The sequence below is a fragment of the Hipposideros armiger genome, unplaced genomic scaffold (assembly GCF_001890085.2).
Source record: "Hipposideros armiger isolate ML-2016 unplaced genomic scaffold, ASM189008v1 scaffold_299, whole genome shotgun sequence".
Taxonomy (NCBI): Eukaryota; Metazoa; Chordata; class Mammalia; order Chiroptera; family Hipposideridae; genus Hipposideros; species Hipposideros armiger.
Genome location: NW_017731649.1, coordinates 79,962 through 98,997, shown reverse-complemented (window position 1 = coordinate 98,997; position 19,036 = coordinate 79,962). Strand labels below are relative to the sequence as shown.

Genomic DNA, 19,036 nt, shown 5'->3' with positions numbered 1-19,036 from the left:
ATCTCACTCAGCATAATACCCGCTAGGTCCATCCATGGTGTCACAAATGATAACATTTCATTCTTCTTTTTATGACAAAGTAATGCTCCATTGAATGTACCACCTCTTCTTTATCCATTCTCTATGGGTGGACACTTAAGTTGCTTCTATATCTTGGCTATTGTAAATAACTCTGCAATGAACACAGGGGTACAGGTATCTTTTCTAATTATTGTTTTTGGTTACTTCAGAAAATACCCACAAGTGGAATGGCTGAGTCATATGGTAGCTCTACTTGTAATTTTTTGAGGAACCTCCATACTGTTTTGTGCATTTCTTAACACAATGAAAACACTAATCACACTCAAAATCTATCGTATTGAGGAACACATATGTAAATAAGACATTTTTGCAGCTGAATTGTACGTTATTTGAAATTATTCCATCAGATGTATGCAGCACAGATTACAAAGGAAGTTTCAGATTGGGCATTTTTCTCCCCATCCTTCCAGATATTATCAAAAGGTCAGGTTCTCTGGGTAAAAGGAAAAGGTCAAATTTTAGGTGCTACTGTACAAAAGTTTTGCACAAATTTAAAAAGCCACCTCCAATTATACTTTCAAATCATTTCATTGAAATCTAGCTCCTATCAATAATATAAAAAATAAATCACACATTTGACACAGATTCCAGAGGGCCAGAACAGAACTATAATGTTTTACAGAAAGTGGCTGGACAGAGGTGACATCCAAGGACATGCACTTTGTAACAAGCACACTGGAGGGCTGCTAGCAACAGATTGCATCTTCACACAGCGCTGTTCACACACGCGAAATGCAGAGAGCGCAGACGAGGCTGGCTTCACGGCCCACAGGCAGGGCAGGTCCGTGGCCCGTTTGCTCTGCTTCCTCTTGGTGTTTATGGCTCAGTTTCACTTACATTTTCTAGATTCAGATTCTAATGTTATATAACCTCGACCCGCCCATTCTCACTTCCCTTTACACAGCACGGCCCAGCAAACACTTCTGTAATGGTGAGGCTAATACAAATGAAAACTGGCAATACACAAACCATCAAGTCTGCTCACCTACTGAGATCAATGAATTAGGTCTAATTTGCTCCTTTTATTAATAAAGGTGACTTTTCATAAAAAGCCATAATGTAATTGAAATAAAAAGTACAAAACTTCACACACAATCACAGCTTTACTTATGTCTATCTGCATGCTCCCTGCCGACTGCTCTTTTCAGTCCTTCAGCGCCACAAACAGCAGTAACCTCCATAAATAAATAGCACGACAGACAGTGTAAACGAGGCAGCCTCAAACGCTCCTGCTGACGCCGTTTTTAAAGGGTTACAAGTAAACTGCGTACAGTGCAGACAGCTTGTCAACCCAGAGATGGTCTTAGGCCATGACTACTGTCACAGTCCAATCTGGATGTTAATATAATCAACTCATAGGTCTGAAAGAAAAGCACTGCTTATTGGTTTCAGATGCATTTTGGTATTTAATGTTTCTAGGCATCTACGAATAATAAATCAGAGCCACAATGACAATGACGACAACGATGACCTGGGACTAAAGCACCTCACACTGACACAAGGCAGCAACCGCAGATGCTGCCAGCGACAAGTGCGTTCATTAAAAGTCATAACCACCTCTAGATTTCTTTAAAAATGAGCAAAGCTAGGCAGCACACACAGGAGAATTTTAATAGAACCTTAATGGTCTAACAAACCTTCCAAATGGAAGGAAATACAAAATAAAGCTGCCACATCACACTTAACCTAGTGCCAGGCTTTGGTGCCACCAGCCATCGTGCCAGCTGCCTGCAGAACCACGGGACATCAGACACGCTGGCTGCAGACGGCTGAAGCCGCACGCACAGCTGTGGGGACCGACAGCTTTATTGACACCTTTCATGATGCTTTTAATCCTGGGATTTTCGTGGGCTCGCTCCTAGTCATGAATTTGAGCGTAACCAATTTCCGCAGAGAAATGTGTAGGTGACCAAATTAAGAATAGCAAGTCTTCCACACATGGGCTCAAATAGGAAGTGTTTTGTTTAGTATAATGAAAAGTTAATTTTTAAAAATATCTGCAGTCTTTTTGAACACAAGGCACCAATAGGGAGCAGACATTTCCAGCAGTGATTGTCTGTTAAAAAAAAAAGGAGCTGGGTGGAGTCCTTTGTCGTCTGGGGGTCAGAGTCCTTCCTCCCTCGTCCCTTCATGCGGGCACCACGTCTTCCAGGTAGTCCGCGATTTCACTGAGCTGGGATGCGGTCAGGTCCTGCGTCACGTCGTCAAGCTTTGGTGTTCAAATGGAAAGATTAGCGTCAGAGGCAAGCAGGGTCGGAAGTAAGTCTTAAAATATACTGCTGTGCTGTGAATATTATCTTATACTCTACAAACTGCTGCGTACTCAGAAGCCCTTTGCCTCACTTTCTTCTTCCTGTTTTGAAATTTGCGATAAGACCAAAAGGCTAACAGGTAAACTTGACATCAACAAGAAAATTGTTAAAATACTCCTTCTGTAGTTGTTTTGGTGACTTTAAAGCAACACTTTTAGGCCTCTTAAGGGTAACATGACGTGAAAAGGCAACAGCAGGAAAGTGTAAGCCTGCACGTCAGGAATTAGAGAAGGCACGCTACATATTATCACTTAACTTGCAAACAGTCCCATGAGGCAGAGGCATTAGAACTTCCATGTCATGAGGATAGAAACTGAGGGCCAAAGGTTAAAAGCTTGCCGAAGAAAACTTACATAAAGAGCAAGAACTGGCCCGCACTGTGCTGTTTTCATTATAAAATGCTGCCTCTGTCAGAGGCCTTGGGCCCACGTGATCGTCACTTGACAGGCACTGCACCTAGAGAATGGTCCTCAACCTGGAAAGCGGCTCTCATCTCCAGGCTGCAGCAGCCCCAACCTGAGAGGCAGGCTCACCTGAGGCAGGTCCAGCACTCTGTTGCGCACCGATATGCAACCTCACACACCTCACATCTAACACACATCTCAAAAGTACTTCCTGGGCCGGCCGAGTGGCCCGATGGTTAAGAGCTGGCTTGGAACACCAGAGGGCCCCGGTTCAGATCCCACATATGAGGGCCAGTGACACTGCCCTCTACAGCTAAGATGCTGAACAACAGCTCAACCTGGAGCTGGGCTGCCGTGAGTCGCTGGCAACGGCATAGGCTGCAGCCCCTGCTGCAGTGGGTTGCCATGGGCTACCGTGTGTAACCAGCAGCCAGCGTGAGCGGCCCTCAAGCCGCCGTGAGCGGCTGTCCAGAAGCCAGTGACTGATCTGCCTCGCCCGGGAAGAGCGCAATGATGGTGCCAACTTGGGCCAGTGAGGCAACGTCCTCCACAACTAGACTGAAGAACAAAAGGACAGCAACTTGTCTGTTCCCCTTCCCCCAAATCCCCAATAAAAAATAAAAATAAATAAAAAAGTCCTTCCTGCTCTCCGCCTAACAAAAAAGTCCCCTCGGATCTCCAGTACGAACTCCTAATTTTACACTGGCTCCATTTCTGCCGCCTTGTCTCTTGGGTGTCTCATGCCCGACCTGCCGCCCAGAGCTCACCACCGTGTTCAGACTCAGCCGCACCCCCGCACGCATAGGACTCACACACGCGCCGGTTTCTGACGCCGGCTTTTCTGTGAAAGACCTCTCGCCTATAAAGACTGTCTACACTACTGCAGTCCTAACCCACGTGGCCCACCTGAAGCCATCGCAGGGGTGGCCCGGTGACAATGCACACACATTTCAGAAGCACCTGACCAGCAGCCTAAGTGAGTGACAACCGAAAACAATCTACATTATTCAGTAAAGGCATTCTTTTCAGACTGGGATCAAGTAACTCTGTCCTAAACTTTTCACAATTTTCAACTATGTTTTTCCTAATTTGTGTAAATTCCTGAAGCTTTACAGTAAATCAGGACAGCACTCCATGGGAAATGCACACCACCGTACTTTGTCACTGGAATTGGCGTCGTCTAGCTCCACGGAGAGGTCTTCCTCGATCTCTTCACCAATACTTAACTCACTCTTTTCTGAGCGGTGGCTGGTGCAATTTCAGGGGAAAAGGAAAAAACAAGAACTCTAAATACAAACACTTCAAGAGTAACTACCATTCTTCAACCTTTCAAATATTTATTTTAATGTGAAACAAAATGTTAAGAAATGTCATCTGAATCAGAAAAACAACGAGAGGGCACTTTTTTAAGCTGAATGAGGCCCACTCGCACCAGACAGGTGAGAGGAGGAGAGAGCAGCTACACATGTGACCCAGCTGCTTCTGACTGACTGGAGTCACTTCCTCAGTCATTTCTTATCTATTCTTATCAAGTTTCCTGAACACAGCTGGAGGTCCATTCACACGCTAATGTACAATCAAAACCATGGTTCACAGTCCAATGCATAATTTTGGATTAACCATCATCTTTTTATACTCACTTTCAATCAATATGAACAAAAGAATCAAATACACTAAAATAATCACCAATGTCACTTTGTCCTACTTCCTGTGTCCAGATGTTTAATTTCTATCTTTGTTCCCAACTGCTTTTCTTACCTATTAAAGTCATCCACGTAGTCATCACCTCCAGTCCCTACAAGTTTAGGAAAAAGACATACGTTATATTTAGATAAACACACCTCACGATTTATCTACAACTAAATACACTTCCTTCCAAAAAAGAAAAACTACATTACTAAATTTTATTGCATCATTAAAAGAGAAGTCTCAAAGATTGGACGTAGTGTTTTTACCATATATAGTATGAAAGAAAAGGACAAAATAAACTACCTAAGAAATAATAAAATGTTATATCCTATCAAAATACAGTTAATATCTAGCCTTTTTCTCCAAGTACTCAAAAGCTGAACCATGGTGTGTGTTTACCATGTATAGCGTCAGCGGATATTAAAACCCGTATTGACAGAACAGGATCCAGCAAAAGCCAGTTACTGCCGCCCCGGCTCTTCGCTTTCTGAGCTGCGAGGCTTTGGCTCCATCCAGTTTCAAAATTAGAAACGAACCACGAGGTGTGAGGAGCAGGACACAGTACACGAGGGCACCTTCCCTCAGGCAGAGCTGGGCTCAAGTCCTGGACCCAGCTCTGAAGAGGTCGCGGGGCGTGGGCAGCAGGTACGTGACCTCAGCTCGAAGGGGGGGCACACCCACCCCAAGCACAGGGTGCCAAGTGCTAGCGAGCAGCAAGCACTGACTAAAGGGATGTCACAGGGTGGGGGCGGCTGCCGAGGAACGAGCCCCTGCATGCGTCTACAGTGCGCCACGGGCGCCTTGGACTGTCACATCGTCCATCACCCCCGCCAGGTCTTTTGAGGGACAGTGGAGCACACAGGGCTGCCAACCTCAAAGCAAAGGCTCTGGGGCTGTGAGAGCCCCGGCGTGCGGAGGACACGCGGGGGTCACATGTCACCGGCACAGTGCAGACCATGGAGAGGCAGCTCGATAAAGAGCTATCCGAGACGCTCCGGGACGGGTGCCCACGTTCTTCAAAGCCACGTCACACCGGGCCATCCCGACGTCACAGGCACTGCCGAGGGTGGGCAGTCAGGTAAGCTGAGCCTCCTCTCCCCATCAGAGTGACGGCTGGTGTAAGGTTTACGCGCCTGTGGCACACCTGAGGGACAGCCAGCACTCCAGCGGGGAGGAAGGGGCAGCAGCAGCTGAACAGACCAGACGCGCGGGGGTGGCAGCTGACTGGAAACCTGGGGAAGGCAGCGTACACACGTTCCTGGGGACGTGCGTTCCTAGAAGCTACACGTGCAAAGGCCCTGCTGGGGGAGGGTGGTGGTTTGCAAAAGTGAGGAAGCCAGTATAACCACAGAAGCATGAATTTGGAGGCAGGGTAGGGGAAAGACGAGGAGAGGGGAGCACAACGGCTGGCTGGCAGCGGCCACGTAGGGCCTGGCAGGTCGTCAGGACTTCAGCCTAATGGGGGGGGGGGGGGGCAGGGGGATCAGAGAACAGGTAAACAGGTCTGACTTCTGCTTGCCACAGACACGCCCACCACTGCAGGAGGAGCCGGGAGGGGAGGGGAAGGGAGCGGAGCGGAGCGCCCTGTGAGGCCCAGGCCCGGCCAGACGGTGGCATTAAGGGTGGGAGGCGAGTGTCCTGTAGGTCAGAGGGAGGCAGGCTGTCCAGGACAGGAGGGGACGGGCAGAAAACGAAGGTCACGGGAATCACAGCTGCTGCTCCAGCCCAATCACTGCGACGATGAATCAGGAGTCCCTGACAACAGGCAGCGAGTGAGCACAAGTTTCCGGGTAGCTTCCTCTCTCGAATAAATGGCCCATCTGCATCCGCAGCCAAGATGACTCATGGCCTCAAAGGTTAGGGCTGTGCAATGCTCGTAAGAAAGCAGAACCGTCAGGCCGAGCGCAGGACCGAACAGGGGTGGAAACCGTCTGATCAAACAAGCCACAAAGGTGGCTGCTGTGCAAATGTCAAGACAAACTACAGCAGCAGCCACTCCAAGAGCCGGGAGAGCCTCCAAGGCCAGTCACGGTGTCCCCGTGTGAACTCCAACGCAGACAATTGAAGTGAAAGCTCAGCCAAGATGGCAGGCCAGCCGGGCGGCAGTGCAGACTCAGAGCTCAGCGAGCTCACCTTCCATCTCACAGCCAACGCAAAGACTGAACGGTCACCGAAAAACGGGGGAACACGCCCTGACATCCTGACTCCCTGGCTACCCGTGGACTCCAGATATGTATATATAAGCGTGGCCCACAGGACGTCCAGCTAACAACCTGTTTTTGTACAGCCTGCAAGCTAAGAATGGCCCTTACATTTTTCAAGGATTAAAAAAACAAAGGATATGCAATAGAGACCACACGTGGCCCACAAAGCCCAACGGTCGCTGTTCGGCCCTTTATAGAAAGTTTGCCGATTTGTGCTTGGACCCTACAAAGTGCCTGTCTCTGAACACAGGTGCCTGTCGCTAGTATCTGTCCACCAAACTAAAGCAAGCGGTGTCTAAAGCTTTACATGTAAATTGTTTCTTTGGGACCCGGAATTAGTGAGTTTCCACTAAATAATGTCTAGGCTGTAAAGCACAGTGCTTGGGGGTCTGTGATATATCAGGATTCTAACAGCAGTGTGACCTTAGGCAAGTAACTTAACCCAGGTTCTTCATCTGTAAAAGTGGAGGTAATAATGAAACCTACGTCATAGGACAAGAATTGAAATAAAACAGTGTCTTGGTACAGTGCCAGGCAAATCACTAGCATCAGTATTATCTTGGGCTGGTCCACTAACAGTTATATAGTATTACAATACTGAGAATAATTATCGTATGTTTACAATGAAAATAAAAATACACAGAAAACAATACTGCTGCAGTACCATTAAATAAAACTGAATCAAGTCTTATTTATCCTGAATCCAATGTCTGGCTCAGTGACCAAACACCCACCCTGGGAATGGCGAGTCTCACCCATGTGACCAGCGAAATGCCAGCCCCAGGCCTGCCCAGGCTCCACCAGCAAGCGGGGTGAAGATCAGACGGCCTCCGTACCCCACAGCCCCATCTGAGGCCACAGAACCCTCGCCCTCGCCAGGGAGAACTTCCAGCAGCTCCTGAAGCACAGGCAGGGGACACCCTGGCTTGGACCGGGAACAGAGCAGTCAGAGGGACGCTAGATGGCTTGGCGAGAGCGAAGCCTTCAAAGGGGAGACACAGACAAAACCCAGAGCTGACAGGCAGGTGGCTATCCACCAGGGCCAAGGCTGGAGCCGACTGACTGTACATCGGGCTGTGGAAGAACAGAGGGGGGAGCAGCCCCCCGCGCTGCCTGCCAGCGAGCACCAACTCAGCAGTTCCCGCGAGTCCGCGTCACTGAACAGAGTCCGGCGCTCAGGGAACACCCACCTGTTCTGCGGGAATGGCTGTCAAGGGGGCACAAGGGAACACAGGGAGTGAGGCACCCACCTGCCCTGCCCGGCACTGCGCTGCACGTGTGCGCCTCTTTAGATTTTAGTCCCTCTCTCCCTTGGGAGAGATGCTATTCGTCCCACTTAACGGATGAGGAAATAGCTCAGCTGACCTACCTACCAGACGAAACAATTAGTGCCGCACCTGAGATTTCACCTAAATCTATGCCCCTCTCTACGATGTTCCTCCCAAAGTGGGAAGGGCGCTCCTCTGAGCTGTCCCACTCAGACGCCTGCAAGGACAAGGGTACAGGATGCCAGGGCCACGGCCCCTTTCCCAGCCTGCCTGGGACACATGGCCCAGCGCTCCCACATGGGAGCGAGCCCCGAGACCAGGGAGAGCCTACCGCTGTTTCACGCACACACTTCACATGCCCAGACAGGAAGACAATGGCCACGAGAACCCAGCTGAACTGTCTGCTTCCTTCCGGCCAGCTACGCAGTAAGGTGTGCCTAGATACGCCTATCCCAGCGTCTGGGCAGACAGAAACCCGGGTGCGAAGCCCACTCTCCATGAGCGGCCGGGCTCCACGGTCCACAGGGACCTGCCTTCTGCAGGATGCGTGCACCAACTCGGGGTCACACACTGCGGCTCCATGTAACAGAGCTGCACCCCACATCCCACAGTGCTTCCGGTCACACGGCTGACCCCTCCACTAGACCAACTCCCTAGGGCCTCTGGGCACAAACTCTCCAGCCTGAACCACAATCTCTTCCCTTCTCCCTTACCCATCGGGTCTCAGCAGAGATGTCACTTCCTAGGAGGGGTGGTCCCGGAACGCCTGCGTTGGGTTAAGTCACCCTACTCCCCTGCTGCTACTCAGTGTCTGCGGCCCCCGCTCGCTGCCCGCCTGCCCTACGAGAACTGGAACTCCATGAGGACGGTCTGTGTGGTCGCCACTATGTACACTCCTGCACGCGGAGTGAGCCCGGACACAAAAACCATGCAAACGTGTGCTCACGAGGTACTCAGTACTCGGGGCAGGCTGACCAAGTCACTGCATTTAAGATTTTACTCTAAAAAAATAACCACCTTCGAGCAATCAGCACTAAAATTGAAAACCTTGTTACCTAATCCTAGTGATCCGATTTTGTCATTGACCAATTTCAGATCTTTCAGCACTGTGTTTCCCCTTTTACCTGTGAAGAGGAAAAAATATCCACATTAGATCAACATTTAGAATACAACAATCTCTAAAACACGTCATTTGTTTTTTACAGAATAGTGTTTCTTTACGACAGATGCATCCCTTTTTAAGTCACACGTAATTCTATTCTTTATTGGAACCTGGCCATCAAAATAACTTTTTGCCCAACTGTCAGATATCACCTTCTTTCTTATAAAGCCCCACTGTAGTTCATGGACTACAGCAATTCTCATTAATTTTATTTTCATTTGAACCTCTAAATATTGCTTCAATTCAATCACTTTTTCATTTACCAAACTGAATTCCTCTCGCTGGTTTTGTTTCTTCGGTCCTTGGTTTTCAGGGTGCTCCCTAATCAGTGTGAAGAGTGACCTGGACATGACATTCCACATGCCTCTACCCAAGGTGGCAATAACCACGGCAAAGAGAAAGGGAACCTGGCGTGGCCATATTCAGATACACGGCTGGCTTGCTGGATGGTAAGCGGAGCCACAGGCCATCTCGTGTGTGGGTCCCGGGTATCCTACAGTGGTACCGTGTGACACGAAAAGCTTAGTAAGGACTGCAGCTATGCACACCACTCTCTAATTTCCTAACAGAGATGTGCTTTTTGGAGAACCCAAGAGGCACGTTTATGCTCTGCACACTGCCGATGAAACCCTATGCTCACTATGATGCAGACACAAGTTCATCGGCACGTTTATGCTCTGCACACTGCCGATGAAACCCTATGCTCACTATGATGCAGACACAAGTTCATCGGCACGTTTATGCTCTGCACACTGCCGATGAAACCCTATGCTCACTATGATGCAGACACAAGTTCATCGGCACTTCTCCCTGGTCTTGTCACCATGTGTGGGAGGGGACGGAGGGAGCCCGTGGGCCACTCCACGTGTACGGAGCTAACGGTCCGTCTGCTGCACAGGAAGCTACGGCAGGTCCAAGCCCTGAAGGCAGCAGCCTGAGCTCACACCCTGTGTTGACTGCTGTGGTGGCACAGGAATTAGAAAACAAATGTTTAAAAGCTAATTCAATTTAAATCCTATTCAAGTCCATCTAAATGTCCAAGAGAGATGGTTTAAAAATTACATCTATGTGTGTGTATATGATAGGCAGCTAAAAAGTCGTATTTCCTGCAAGTACATATTTTGATGATGTAGGAAAAGCAGAATACAGACCATATTAAAAAGAAATGAACTACAGAATACAACTTAACAGGAATAATCTCTGAGTGGTAAAATTATGGGCTATTTTATGATTTTACACAATTTTTTCTGAGAAAAATAAACAATGATCACATACTACTTAATTCATTAGAGAGAAAAACATCATCAGTATTCAATGTCTACGTCTTCAGTCACACATCTAGGGAGCTGGCACTCACTTTCAGAGTCTTTCAATGAGGGGGCTCCCGTGAGGGAGCTGAGTCCACTTTTTAGTGGGGGGGCGTCGGAGAGCGATGCCAGGCTTCCGACTCGCTTACTAGGTTCGCTTCTCCTAACAAGAAACAAGTGTACAGTTAAACGGCGCCCTCAGGCTCAGCTCTAAAACAGTGTCACTCAAATAATGGCATCTGCACACAGTGGCTGGGAGATCACCAGGACACAGAGCGACGGGCAGTGCCCGAGAGGCTCAGGAGCCGCTCTGGAATGCCGCTGGACATCTCACACTTGAGCTGCTCGTCTTCACCTTCCCCGTCTGTGATTCTAGCAGAAGCCCCTTCCATGGCCCGGGAATGCCGGCAACGGCCGGCACCGGCCACAGCACCGCAAACACGAGACCAGCCCCCGAGGGCTGCTCCGGCTGCTCCCGCCTTCCATCCCGGGCATGCGACACTGCCCGGCGCTCGGCCCCGCCCCCTGGCTGACCCCCGCATGCAGCAAGTCCATCCCCCTGTGACTGCACCCCTCCAGCCCTCGAGCCTCCACTGTGGGCTCACGAGAACGTCCACGGCTCCCACCCTCACGTGCGCCCACCGACAAGCGCTCCCAACCTTCCATCCGCCCCGCGAAGGAAGAGCCCGGGGCCCTGCGCTCGCACAGGCGGCACGCCAGGGGTCCTCCTTCCCCGACACGGTTAGCTTTTACTCTTCAAAATCGGGTTTTCTCACCAACATTCACACATGCTGCGATTTTACCCACTTTAGTGGTTCTGAACCTCACACCCCACGCTACAGCCATCACCCCATTCCTCTGCACCGCGTGACAATGAGCTCATCAGGAGATGATTCACCACCCACGATCCTCTCCATCGTTCTTTCTCGAACCCACCGCTCTACTCCATGAAGACCCACCAGCCACCTGCCGCCATTCCGGCTGAACCTCTGGTCATCGGCTCCATGCCACGCGGCTGCTCCCCCAGGCCCCTCCTTCAAGGGGGCCTCCCCCAGCTCTCTCGGCCTTTCCAGCTTCCTCCTCAAGCCGCTGACCCGGAGGTGCCGCTGTGGCCACATCCTGGTGACCTCCTCAGGGTCCCAGCTTTCAGCACCGTCTGGGGGCCTGTCGCCAGGCTGCGCCCTCAGTGCCCAGGCTCGTCCACTTTCCACGCCGTCTTCTCACACGTGTCAGGTGGGAAGTGGGCTCCCGCCTGCGCACGCCCGCCCACCCGTTCATCTCAGTCGACGGTGTGTCCCCCTTCTGCGATCCCGCCCGCAGATGCAAGAACTTCCCTGGATAGCGTTTCTTCTCTGAACGCTTCCTGGCACATCCTTCTGGCTCTCATCTCAGAACACACCCCACACCCGTTTCTCAGCACTTCCACCACCACCTCTCACCTGAACAATCCTAAAAGCTTTGCACCTGGAAACCCTGCGCCTGCACACGAATCCCCACAGCGAGGCGATGCTGTGACAGTGTGTGTGGGGTCCAGTCACTCAGCTGCAGACCCCGGGCTTAGGGTCTTCCCCCAGCACAGGCTGCCCCTTCCGTGGTGAGTCCGCCCCTCGCCTCTCTGACCTGCCGCCCGCTCCGCGCGGCTGTTTCCTCTCCCCAGAGCACCCGCAGCCCTCACATCTGCCTAGCCCACTCTCACCTCCTCCGGCTCCAACGGCCACCCCTCGAAGGTAGGCCTTCTCTGACACCCTACTGAAAACACGTGCCCCCATCCCCACACACCCCTCCCTCCGGGACACCGACTGCACCCGCCCGACATGACACAACACGTGACTCTCACTTCTGTCTCCTGTCCAGTGTCAGCTTCCCGAGGCGGGGTGTCCGCCCCTTCTCACCGCTGCGCCCCTTCTCACCGCTGTGCCCCGCACCTCACGCCGCGCCTGACACACGAGAGGTGCTCAGTTTATACTTTCCCACTGAGATCATCGCTAGGTTTTTACCCATCTGGAATTGTGTTACAACATAAAAGGCTTTACTGGCACAAAATCAGACCTACGAATTCAATAATCATAGACCCTTTAGCAGCTCACTACTTTTTAACTGTAAAACATTTAGAAATTATATTAAGCCTCTAGTCTGATAACCCAAAACACAGTTTACTCACCACCCGTACATTTTCTCTGGTTTAGGAATGGGGTCATCAAAGAAAGAGTCTCCTTCCATATCATCTTCATCTGGACAAAGACCAGCTCTGTCTTTGTCATCTAGACCTTTGTTGTTTAACAAAGATCCAATTTTTGTTTCATGGGCCAATAAGTGAAGACTGTTTTTACTTTTGAGTTCTGAGGAGGAGATGCTTGTATCACTCTGACTAGCATCACTGCTGGCCTACAAAGAGAGAGAGGGAAAGAGAAAAGGTCTGCTTGGTGAAATAAAACTTTAATATTTTAAATAATAAAAAGTCACGTGAACATATGCAGGTCTGTGTCTGTGTGCGTGTGAGCATGAGTGTGGGGGGAAGGGTGGGGGAGGGGGCTGCAACCGCACGAGGTCCAGGGTGACCCTACAACCTATCAGCTCATCCCCGGGCCTCATGGCATGGCTAACTTGGCTAACTTTTGAAGGGGGAAACTGTCGAAGAAATATGCCCATCCCACTCCATTCAACCCTCCCTAATGGAAATATCTTTGCTGTGCCTATCCCATTTAGAAATGTTTCCATTTCTCCTTACACACACATCACTGCTTCATAAGTTATCTTAACGTTTTCAACTTGCCGACAAGAGAATGGATTACTAGTAGAGAAGGAAGATTAGTTCACATTCACGAACCAAGTATTAAAACAAAGTGTTCATCAGTCAAGATAGCAGTTTTCCATCCAGCGCCAAATATGACAGACATCAAGGTGGAAGATACAGCCTGGACCGTTCACGCTTCTAACGCACAGACTTGCTACCAGTGAAGTCTCAACGCTGACCTTAACTCAGGCCTTTAGAGTATCTCCCTAATCCACGCCTAGGTGTCCACATATACACATGTGTGTATATGCTCCTATGTACCCAAACCAATGTACAAAATTCTCAAGCATCTTGACGCGTGTCCTCCGGACCTGGCGGTGCTGGCACAGAACAGCACGTGTGCCTTGTCTGCAGTTAGCCCTGACCTTGACTACCTCATTTATTCTCTCCTTTTTCAGATTTCCTTTTGCTCTTAGACAAGCCTATGTCAACAATAAAAACAAAACAAAACAAAACATTGAGACAGTAATAATAAAAGTAGCTACCATTTAGGAAAAGCTTTCAAATACTTCCCACAGGTTATATCATTTTAATCCTCAAAATAACCCTGTGGCCTGGGGGTAGGTTCTGTTTTCTCTACAGATATGGAAAAGGAGACATACAGACATTTCAGGCACTTGCCAAGGTCCCCAGGGAGCTAAGGGGTCAGGTCAACATCAAATCTGATGCCAGGGGTTAGCTGTTAATACGTATGTTACGCTATTAGGTTGAGTCATATGAAATTGCAGTTTCTGTGGGTTCAAAATGGCAATTTCTCAGGATCCAGCCTTGCACCCTAAAAAGAGCAGCACAGGCTGTGCCAGAGGCCTGTGGTGTGCGAGCAATGCACTCCTGAAACACAGATGGGAACGCAGTCCACTCTCTGCTACTCACCACTCAATCTCGACAAACTAATGTTTCCAAGCATGAATTTCCTCCAGAATTCAACCAGGGCAGGATTTTCCAAATCACATTATTACTGCAAGTTAAGAATGGAAGGCTGGCGAAAAGCGAGTGACTCGAAGCAAAGCGGTAAAAATGCGGTTAGAAATGTCTGAACAAGCCTCTCTCCAAGGGCGACTTCAGTTTGAATGTGTGAACAGACAGAACATACTGTGCACAGAGTAAGACAGACCTTTCTATTATTACACTAGTCACAGGCCACGCTTGGTCGACAGCAGGCAACACAGGATATTTTCAAAGAAGCGGAAAGTTAAAAAAATGTCGTTAACAGCTTTCTTGAAGTTTTCCTGGTATAAATTTTCAGAATAGAGAAGCACCATCCACCTATGTACTTCTTAACTAGATTCATGCCCACTGTAATTTCTGATTTACACGTTTTAAAGATTGATTTCTATCATTTCAAAGGCACATGCAGTTGGAAATAAATACCCTAAGTCTTGTGATAATTGAACACATTTCCAATTATAGAGACAATAGTGATAGATTCTTTACTTCAAAACACTGAGACGGTTCAAAGGGCAACAGGCATGAAACCAAGGGAAACGTGAACGTACAGCAACACCCCCACAAGCAGTGGTTATTCCGGCAAAGTCACCATCATCAGCACAATTCAAGGGCGCATAAGGAGCTCTCTAAGCTTAGTGACTAATGTGTACCCACGACCCTTCTGACTGGTTTTAGTAATTGCCCTGCTATGGAGAGAACAGTTTTAGGACAAGTTTCATGGAGAAAGCACACTATGATGTTCAACACAACACGTATTTCTAAAAATACTAATTAGTATCTTTTAAAACTATAGTTCTATTTATGGAGTAAAATTAAAACTTTAAAGCGATCTGCTTTGGAACTGTTCTCGGAATCAATGTCTAAACCACAGAGGAAGGCGTCATGACTTTACTAACTGTGGCTCTTTTTTTTTTTTTAACCAAAAAGACCATTAACCAATGGGTTACTGATATATTTACTAAACTTAATTCCAAATAATCTTCACTATTAAAAAATCTACACTAAAAGGAGAAAGATTTATCAAAATATTCTGCAGGGCCAGCCGAGTGGCGCGATGGTTAAGAGCTGGCTTGGGACGCCAGAGGGCCCCGGTTCGGATCCCACATGAGGGCCAGTGACACTGCCCTCTGCAACTAAGATGCTGAACAACAGCTCAACCTGGAGCTGGGCTGCCATGAGGTGACAGCGTAGGTTGCAGCCCCTGTGGCAGTGGGTTGCCATGGGCTACCATGTGTAGCCAGCAGCCAGCGTGAGCGGCCAGCAGCCGCAGTGAGCAGCTGTCCAGAAACCGGCGACTGATCTGCCTCACCCGGGAAGAGCGCAATGATGGTGCCAACTTGGGCCAGTGAAGCGACGTCCTCCACAACTAGACTGAAGAACAAAACGACAGCAACTTGTCTGTTCCCCTTCCCCCAATTCCCCAATAAAAATCTTTAAAAAAAGACAAAAAAAAGATTCTGAGGATTAAAACAAAAGTACCGTAAAACTTTAAGAGCAGTTTCCATGGAGGAAGTCACATCTTTTGAGCAACAAATCGACTCTGATGTACACCACGGGATCTGTTTAAAAGCCTCTATTATGGCTTAAGATAAGTCTTCATCTTACATACAGAAGCTTCAGTTACTGGGTTCTATCAACTAGCTGTGGATAGGGAGCTCCGATTCAGGATGAATCAACAGCGGAGGTTAAGAACTGTTTGAAACAAGGAAGTGTGAACATCAGCCACCAAACAGAATGCCACAATAATGCCTTGGAGTTCACTCCCTGGACAGCCCCAGCGGCCTCAGTGTTGTTACGGGATAAACTGTCTCTCCCCAAACACCTAAGCTAAAGTCCTAACTGCCAGTACTGCAGGGCGTGCCATTCCTTATTCACAAGTCAGGTCACTGCAGAGGTGGCCAGCTGACATCACACTCGAGTGTGACAGCCCCTGACCCAACATGCCTGGTGCCCTTACAGACGAGGGCAGGCACACGGGAAACGCCATGAGCACGGTGCTTGAGGCCAGTGAGGGATGCCTAGGATTGCCAGGAGCCACCAGGGGCGGGACAGAACTGGACAGAATCTCCGTCCAGTCCTCATCGGGGACCGACCCTGCCACACCTGATCTCGGGTGTCCAGCCTCCAGGACATACATGAGGCAGGAAATTTCTGCTGTTTCAGGCCACCAAGTTTGTGGTACTTTGCTAAAGCAGCCCTAGGAGCTGAGAGGTGTTTATAACAACTAAAACTTACAGTAAAGTTTGTCTCTTCATAAAAGCGAGGCCCCTGCACAGCATGGGAGCAGCCGTTAAATTCCCCTGGCTAGAGCTCAAGACTAATCAGCTTTATGATAAATTACAGTAAAGTCGTGGGCAAGTTTTTGTATATGCTTCGTTTTCTGCGAGTACATTTATATATTCAAACTTGCAAGCATTTCTAGATTAACAAAATGAGCATCATGAAGTCGTTTCACAGTAAAAGTAATACTAATTTTCCATTAGACAAAAACTTGAATTACCACTAGCATGTCTTATGAACCTAGAAAAAAATCATTGCTTTTCTAAGTGAAAGGCTTAATCTGCACTGCTTATAATAGAGAAACATCAAAGCTAAAGAAATACACCAGTTTTGCAAATTTTCAAAGAATTCATGCAATTATGTCCCCCTGCCCATGCCTCCACCTCCCCAGCCCCGCCAAAAGCAGTGCTGACCCTGACTTATAATAAATCACTTGGAAAAGTGATTTACTACAGCTGTAACACACACATGCATATTTAAAACTTCACCTAGAAAGCAAACACAGTGGAATTCTAGCATCACAAAATGTAAACCCCTCTCTGAAAACCCCATTTTCTAGAAAAACGCTGCCGCTATGCTGCATAAACCCCTGTAACCTCACAGGTGCACAGGAGAGCCAGCTCCCGGGCTCTGGAGTCAGACTTGGTGGCGCTCTGCACAGCTGTCCGCTCTGTCCCCACCCAGCCCTCAGCTCTGGCCTGGGCGACAAGTACTGCCAAGGTGTCGGTCTGCATGTGAAGCGGCAGCTGCGGCTGGCAGAGCCGCCAGGCAGAGAGGCGGAGGGCAAAGGGCGGGTGGGGCATGCGCGTGGTCCTCATCCATCCATTCACTTATTCGGGTGCGGTGTGGGAGGTGTAGGGAATGACGGTGCGTGGGTTATCTAGAAAACCCTGAGGTGACTGCGAGGACCCGCAGAAACCCCGCAGCATACACAGACTGTAACCCCCAGCACTGCCCTGATCAACATCAAGCTGGGTTCATCCCGAGTTTTGAAAACAAGGGGCAATGGATTGAGAAATGTCCTTTTTTAAGAACTTGAAACAAACAAATTCCTCAATATATACTAGTTTTAAAACACCTGAAAACTGATTATAAAAAGGCTAACCATTCATATTATACTTGATGTGATGATTAAAAAAACATCTTATTCTAAATATTTAAAACAAAAAGACATCTAATATCTTATTCGGGTTTTCCAACTGAGTGTAAAAACCTAAGTTAGTGGAGCCTACCAAAAAAAGTCTACTGTAATTTTTAATGCCTGCTGGTCCAGTCCGCTCCCACACTGCAGGCCTGCCCCATCGGCCAGCAAGGCCGCCACTTAGGGCTTTGCCCAGCTGGGCAATGGCTCCCCCTGGAGTCCTGTTGTGTCCGACCTCAAGCTCCAAGGGCAGCTTGGTATCTGGATTATTAGGATGTTAGGACGTTAGGATATTAAGGATACTGGGGACCCACTACATGCACGAGGCACAGCAGGACGGCAGAGGCATGAAGGGCTAAGGGCTCGTCTCTCAGGCTGGAAATAGACGGGCTGGGTAAACAGACTCCTCCTACAGCAACTTGGAAACAAGATCAGGGAAGCAGAGAAAAAAAGCTTTCAAAGTGATGGAGGAAGTGCCCTAGTCTCAGGAACACAGCGATGAAGTACATAAAAGGGGCCCTACTGCCAGCCCACCACTGCAGGAAGCGACTGGTTCAGGCCACACTTCGTTCCCCCAGCTCAGGGGAGCAGCGGAGGCTGAGCCGCCCCAGAGCGAAGGTCGCGCGCGGCTGGGCCACCGCAGCCGCCCCTCACACAGTGCAAATGCTTCTCCGCGTGCTCTGGCTCTAGGGATCAACTTCTTCAAAAGGTTTTAACTTCCTTAAAACCCACACCAGTAAGAGTACAGAAATTTAATACTATGAAATATGCTCTTATTTTTTTTAAAAAGTCCAAGATACTTATTAAAAGCATCTATAAAAAACATGCTGTTTTATACTTTTAGTTATCTTTATTCTGTCTCGGCTCTCCAATTAGACTGTAAACTGCTTGAGTGAGGACCTATGAAGTGTCTTGCCCAGAGCACTTCACACGCTGATTTTCATGAGGTAATGTTCAAATATGCTTGCTGGAAAACATTCCACAACATCTTCTCATACAGTAATGCATAAAAAATACTGCGAACAGATAAAACAATAGGAGTTTACCGCTGGAACCAACAGAACACAACTAACACAACAAACACAATTTTTAAAAGCCCTTTCATTTTGGAGGTCCTCAATAATTTATACATAAACCAAGGTTCAACAAGGACTAATCAATCTCACAGAATTCAGTTAAATACTTATCTTATTCTAAGTAACTGTTAAGAACTGTACTGGGGACGGCCGAGTGGCTCACTTGGTTAAGAGCACAAGCTCTGAGCAATAGGCTTGCCGGTCTGATTCCCACATGGGCCAGTGAGCTGCCAACAGGTAGCAGGATGGCTCAGCTGGTGAGAGCACAAGCTCTTAACAACAAGGTTGCTGGTTTGACTCCCACATGGGATGGTAGCTACGCCCACTCGCAACTAAGATTGAACACAGCACCTTGAGCTGCAGCCAGGGG

At 48.7% G+C, this 19,036-nt stretch overlaps 1 protein-coding gene across 3 annotated transcripts in view; it reads right to left on the bottom strand.

Moving 5' to 3' along the window:
• Window positions 1-337: 337 nt before the first annotated feature.
• The window catches only part of CEP43 (centrosomal protein 43), a 30,721-nt gene continuing 12,022 nt past the window's right edge, over window positions 338-19,036 (bottom strand). For 2 of the 3 annotated variants that reach the window (XM_019659504.1, XM_019659506.1), the window contains 6 exons: window positions 12,589-12,812; window positions 10,478-10,590; window positions 9,014-9,082; window positions 4,556-4,592; window positions 3,955-4,045; window positions 338-2,290 (listed from right to left, as the gene is read on the bottom strand). In XM_019659504.1, the coding sequence (XP_019515049.1) occupies window positions 2,210-2,290; window positions 3,955-4,045; window positions 4,556-4,592; window positions 9,014-9,082; window positions 10,478-10,590; window positions 12,589-12,812 (615 nt within the window). In that variant the 3' untranslated portion in view covers window positions 338-2,209. The remainder of the gene's footprint in view (window positions 2,291-3,954; window positions 4,046-4,555; window positions 4,593-9,013; window positions 9,083-10,477; window positions 10,591-12,588; window positions 12,813-19,036) is intronic. The other variant, XM_019659505.1, reaches the window with a different exon arrangement.